General features: G+C 44.6%; 1 protein-coding gene across 4 annotated transcripts in view; it reads left to right on the top strand.

Moving 5' to 3' along the window:
• Window positions 1-503: 503 nt before the first annotated feature.
• TP53BP1 (tumor protein p53 binding protein 1) overlaps window positions 504-6,000 on the top strand; it is an 82,618-nt gene continuing 77,121 nt past the window's right edge. For 2 of the 4 annotated variants that reach the window (XM_040969752.1, XM_040969753.1), the window contains exons 1-4: window positions 504-591; window positions 1,168-1,352; window positions 1,566-1,659; window positions 1,882-1,966. In XM_040969752.1, coding sequence (XP_040825686.1) covers window positions 585-591; window positions 1,168-1,352; window positions 1,566-1,659; window positions 1,882-1,966 — 371 coding nt within the window. In that variant the 5' untranslated portion in view covers window positions 504-584. Of the gene's footprint in view, window positions 592-1,166; window positions 1,353-1,565; window positions 1,660-1,881; window positions 1,967-6,000 lie in introns of those variants that run through there. The other 2 variants (XM_040969755.1, XM_040969754.1) reach the window with 1 other exon arrangement.

Genomic DNA, 6,000 nt, shown 5'->3' with positions numbered 1-6,000 from the left:
TTGACACAGGCAATTCCTAAGCGCCTTCTCTTTCTTTTCTCTGTCACCAGCTCTAAAGTACAAGTCATCCTCAGTTCTCTTGCTTCTGCCTTTTTATTAAAAAGCCGGGAAACTCTCTTTTTCCATTTTGGAGGGATGGGAAAGGGGCTTGAAAGTGCCTTCACAATAGAAAGCAGGTAGGGATTTTCAAACGCCTGAGCAAAGGCAAATAGGACCGTCGTGGAGGGAAGGGAATATTTTTCACGCCCTCTCAAGGTCCCTTCGGTTCAAGGATACTGTCATTCTCCCGGCTGCACTAAGGGGAGGGCCTGCAACGTCCGAGCTGCCATGGAAACGCGCCGCCGTGTTCCCTTTTCTTGCGTGGGGCGGGGCACTCCGTCTCAGCCGCCTATCATCCGCAGGATTTCTTGAGTGGCACAGAGCCGCAGCGAATGGGCGATCCGATACCGCGTGACGCGACGGGAAAAGGGGGAGTTCGCGGCCGGTGGCGGCGGTGGCCACAGCGGCGACCTGGGGAGCGAGCTGGAGGGACCTGGGGAGCGTGCAGAGACCTCTAGCTCGAGCGCCAGGGATCTCCCACCGGGATGCCTGGTATTGCTTGGAGGAAGAGCGGGGAACGCAGTGGGCCGTGCAGGCTCGGGTTTGGGGTCTGAAGGGATGGCTGACCGGAGGGGGCGGGGTGGCAAGCATGGCGGCGGCGACGGGGAAGGGGTTGGAGGGCCCTGAGGAGGGGGTGGGGAAGCCGCAGCTGAGAAGGCTGGGTGGTCGTGGGGAAGCGTGAAGGGCTGTGGGGGTTCTGGCGCACAGAGGTTACAGAGCAGCCTTTTTTGGGGGACAATAGAGACGCCCAAAGGACGCATGGGGAGAGTTGTGGCGGGGATGGAAAAAGGGGCGGGGAGAGAAGAGGTTAGGAAGGAGGCGAAAGAGTGTCTACGGAAAGGTAGACGAGAAAAAGGGAGGGTAGGATAGGCAGGCTTACTGCAAACCGGCGTTTGGGAGCTAGGATAGGGACAGGTTGCAGCGATTGCTCATACAGTGTTGTAATCGGTGGAGACCTGCACAGGACCCCCTTTTTAGCTCCCCTACTTCCGCTCCATTGTTAGGCTCAGGCTGCGTGAGGAAGGCTAGCAGGTTACACAGAACTGATCTTTTGTTATTCTATTCCAGGGGAGCAGATGGACCCTACTGGAAGTCAGTTGGATTCGGATTTCTCTCAGCAAGATACTCCTTGTCTGATAATTGAAGATTCGCAGCCTGAAAGCCAGGTTCTAGAAGATGTTTCTGGTTCTCACTTCAGCATGCTGTCTAGACACCTTCCCAATCTCCAGACGCACAAAGAGAACCCTGTGTTGGTGAGTGATACCTTGTCTGAAACCGATTCAGCACTTTGTTAGGATTTTCCTAATTTAGACTGACCAGCAAATCGAAGTATTTTGAATGTCACCACGTTTTGCATCAAGTTACCTAGAAAAGAGAAACTGATCATCGTCTTTTTATGAAGTAAGTTTGCCTTCTTTTGTACTATTTCCTGTGTGTTGGGAATAATGCAGACCTGTGGTTTCTAGGATGTGGTGTCCAATCCTGAGCAAACAACTGGAGCAGAACCAGGAGACGGGACCGGTGGGTTCAGCGAATGTGTGAAAGAAGACAAAACTGCAGGTGAGGCTCTAGTGGCCTTTGCATTTTTAGGCACTGTTGTTTGAACCAGGTGGACTTAAACTTGGTTGCTGTGAACGTGGGGAGGAAGTACAGGATCTGGAGGATATCAACTTTTGATATCCTCAGGCAGTTGGTTGGGGTGGGAGTATCTTTATTTCTGAATCTTTATTAAAGTTTGGTAGTAAGTGCCTTCGTGCCAATGTCCAATTATTTTTCTTCCAGACCCTGCGGATTCTTCTCATTTGGACACGTATGATTCCATTAGTCAGGTCATTGAACAGTTACCTCAGCCCAACAGGACCAGCAGGTATACTCCTTTCTTGCGGAATTTATCCAGATTGATTAAGGGATCGGTATATGTTTATGGTATCTACCTTTTGAGTTTATCTTGTTTGTTAGGCCTATGTTGGATGTTTCACGTACAGTCTCATTTAACTGTATACTTAAGCAGCTATACAATGATGACCTTACTTTGTTTTATAGTGGAGGGAACTTGCACTTAATAATGCTAGTAAGTGACAGAGCTGGGCTTCAAATCTGGTCGTTCAGAATGCTTCCTTTTTGTTTTAACTATCTGGTGCTTCTCCATATTCCACTTTGATTCTGTTAAGGGGCAAGAACATAGACAATTTCAGGAGTCTTGGGGTGTTAAGGTATAAAATGGAGGCAGTTAGAGGAGAGTGGTAGGTTGACATGAGTTAGACTGTTGTATTATCTTAAAGATAAAGGCAAGGGTTGTATTGTGGTGTAGCAAGTTAAACTGCTGCCTGTGATGCATCTCAGGGTGGATCCAAGTTCCAGCTCTTCTGCCTTTGATCCAACTCTGTGCTAATGTGCCTGGGAAAGCCGGGGAGAATGACCCAAGTACCTGGTCCCTTCCTGTGAGGGAGACTTGGGTGAAGCTCCTGACTTTGACTTGCCTAGCCTTGGGCTGTCGAGGCCATTTGGGGAATGAACCAGGATATGAATTATCTCTTTCTCTGTCTTCATCCACTGTCTTTTTGTCTGTCAAATATATGCTTTACAATTTAAAAATTGGTTAATTAGAGAGAGAAATAAAGATAGAGTAGCTTTCGCCTGCTGGTTGACTCCCCAGATTTCAGGAACTGCAAGGCAGTCCAGGCTTTCCAGGTGGGTGGCAAGAGACCAGTTACTTGAACATTACTACTGCCTCCTGGGATAGGCATTAGTAGGAAGGTGGACTCTCAATGGAGATGGAAATTGAACCCAGGTACTCCAGTGTAGCATACAATTGCCTCAACTGCTAGTCTGAACACCTCATTTCTGAATGCCGGTTTTTTTGTTTGTTTGTGTTTGTTTTTTCTTTAATGTCTGTTTGCATCTAAGTTTTTTTTTTTGCCTCTAAATTATCAAACCTGGGGATTTAGAGCAATCTGCAAATTGGTTCACTCATTCTACTCCAAAAGATTGGTTTTATTAGGCCCATACAGGTGCCAAAGTAATTAGGATGCTTCAGAAGCTTTGTGAAAAAATGGAATGAAGATGATTCATTTTGGTGCAGATAAATTTTGAAATTGTTCATCTGAAAGAGATGCCAGAAGTTCATGGAAAAATGTTTTATGAAAGAAATTGTGTGAATTTCAGTTTTTTTAAAGAATTACTTTTATTTGAAAGATAGTCTCTCTCTGCAGTTGTATCAGAGTTTTCCATCTGCTGGTTCACTCCCCCGACGGCCACGACAGCTGGAGACTGGCAGGTCTGAAGCTAGGAGCCAGGAGCTTTTCCAAGTACCCATGTGGGTGCAAAAGCACGTGCACTGGTTTTCCTGGGCCGTTAGCAGGGAGTTGGATGGGATGGACCATGCAGGATGCCAGTGTTGCAGACACATGCTTTACCCACTGTGACACAATATTGGCCCCAAATTCCATTTTCCTTGAACTTATTTGAAGTACCCTGATACATTTCAGTTAATTGACAGAGTCTAAAAATGAAGGAATTTCTTAACTTGGGTTTGGCTTCTCTCAGTACTAGTTCTTAGAATCAGCTGGAGCTGTGGGTAGCTGCCAGCCTCCTAGGTGGCATGTGGATGTTGTGTTTTGCCAGAGTCTCTACAAACTCACTATTATATTGGGAGCTGTGGCCATGCGTTCCGTTATTTATCTTAGTGCTGTGCTTCTGTTCTTAGACTTGGCTCTTCCGCTCATGTTTTCTTTTCTTTTGTTATGGGAGCTCTTCAGAAACATGTGCCAGAGTTAGCTAGGCTTTTGTGGCTCAGTATCCTGAGGAACAAGTGGAAGCAGGAAAAATTCATATTCCTCATTGTGAACGAAACAGTGCTCTTTGCGTCCTTCCAGGTTACCTTTGCTCTTCTGCATCAGTTTTCCTTTCTCTTAGCACAGTGAACGGGCAGGATCCATGGCGTGCATTTCACAGTGGCTTTGTCATCGTGGAGCTTCTAATTTGACAGAAGAACTGTCTGTTAAACAGTTCATTACATGAGTAGCTAGCTAAAACTATAATCGTTACTAAGAGGAAAATTAAATATGTGTAGTCTAATCTTGGGAAGAGGAGAATGCTGTTTGAAGAATGCAATCTTAACACAGACTCAGCATAGTTGAAGGGCTGGGAGAAGTATGCAGTGAAAGAGGAGCAGCTTTTCAAAGGGCTTCCTGTGTGAAGGCTCTGCAACCAGAAAGAATGGAGGGTTGATTTCTGAAACAATAGAAGTTCTGCAGACCACACTTTCAAACAAGTACACAATTAAAAAAAATATTTATTTGAAAGGCAGAGTTACAGAGAGGGACACACATACACACACACACACACACACACACACACATGATTTGTTGGTTGACTTTGCAAATGACCACAGTGACTCTGGCTGGGGCAAGACAAAGGAGCCTGGATCTCCATCTGGGTCTCCCCTCTGAAAGACAGGCACCCAAGGATTTTTGTCATCTTCCCTTTCCAGGCACCTTAGCAGGGAGCTGGCTCAGAAAGCCAAGTGCTCCACTCCATTGCACCAAGCACTGGTCCCAGAAGGCACACATATTGATATATTGATCTCTTTATGTTATCTGTGTCTATAATGTTTTGTTAGAAGAAAAAAAAACCTTTATGGGAAAACATTCTTAGTTTGTTATAAAATTCCAAAAATTGTCCTACTTTTTCTGGTGTCCCATTGATGTGACTTAATGGTCCTGAGTGCAGAGTGTTCTAAAATAAAATGCTGAAGAAATAAAGATAATTTTTGTTTTTTCATGAAACATAAGTTTAAGATAATATTAGAGTCACATTATGTCATAAGAAATAATACAGAGGGGTAACGTTTTTTTTAAATTTTTTTAAAGATTTATTTATTTTTATTGGAAAGGTAGATATACAAAGAGGAAGAGAGACAGAGAGAAAGATCTTCCATCCAGTGATTCACTCCCCAAGTGAGCACAATGGCTGGTGCTGTGCCAATCCGAAGCCAGGAGCCAGGAACTTCCTCCAGGTCTCCCACTTGGGTGCAGGGTCCCAAGGCTTTGGGTCGTCCTCAACTGCTTTCCCAGGCCACAAGCAGGGAGCTGGATGGGAAGCAGGGCCACCGGGGTTAGAACCGGCGCCCATATGAGATCTCAGTGCGTGCGAGAGATGAGGACTTTAATCACTACGCTATTGCTCCGGGCACTATAACGTTTTGAAAAATGATAGTGTATTCTCATAGCCAGGATGTTGATTCTGAAAAAAAATTCACCAAATTTATTCAGATTTTATTTTATTTGTATACATGGGTATATTTATAGTTTATATAGTTTGTCAGCTGTGTAGGTTTGTGTATCTGCACTACATTCAAGATATTGAACAGTTAACATACCACAGGGATGCCTACCACTGCTGCTCTAGAGCCACAGGTACCTCACTCCTTCCACACCAGCAACCAGTAACCCATTCTGCACCTGTAAATATTTGTCATTTTAAAACGTTATGTGTGGACTGTAATCTTTTGGCTTTGGATGTTTTTTGAATCTTTTCTAGTCAATATAGTCAGTATAGCTCTTTGGATGTTTTTTAGTCAGGATAGATTAATCCAAGTTTTGGCATGTTTCAATACTTCTTCCATGGTCTTCCATGGTATAGGTATATCTTAGTTTGCTTTCCCTGTTCACCTATTGAAAGACATCTGGTAGTTTTCCAGGTTTTTGGCTATTCTGAACAAAGCTGCTAACATTTGTGTGTGGGTTTTTGTGTGATTGTAAACCCTCATTTCTTTGGGATAAATGCCCAGACCTATAATTGCTAGGTTATCTGGTGGTTGCATAGGTAGTTTCTTAGAGTGGTTATACCATTTTGTACTTCTACTAGTATTGTGGAATTTCTCTCTGTGCTTACTAACAG

Source organism: Ochotona curzoniae, unplaced genomic scaffold (genome assembly GCF_017591425.1).
Source record: "Ochotona curzoniae isolate NIBS_2020 unplaced genomic scaffold, NIBS_Ocur_1.0 scaffold_4701, whole genome shotgun sequence".
NCBI classification, from domain to species: Eukaryota; Metazoa; Chordata; class Mammalia; order Lagomorpha; family Ochotonidae; genus Ochotona; species Ochotona curzoniae.
The sequence above is the reverse complement of the archived record's forward strand: the minus strand, read 5'-3'. Positions and strand labels throughout refer to the sequence as shown.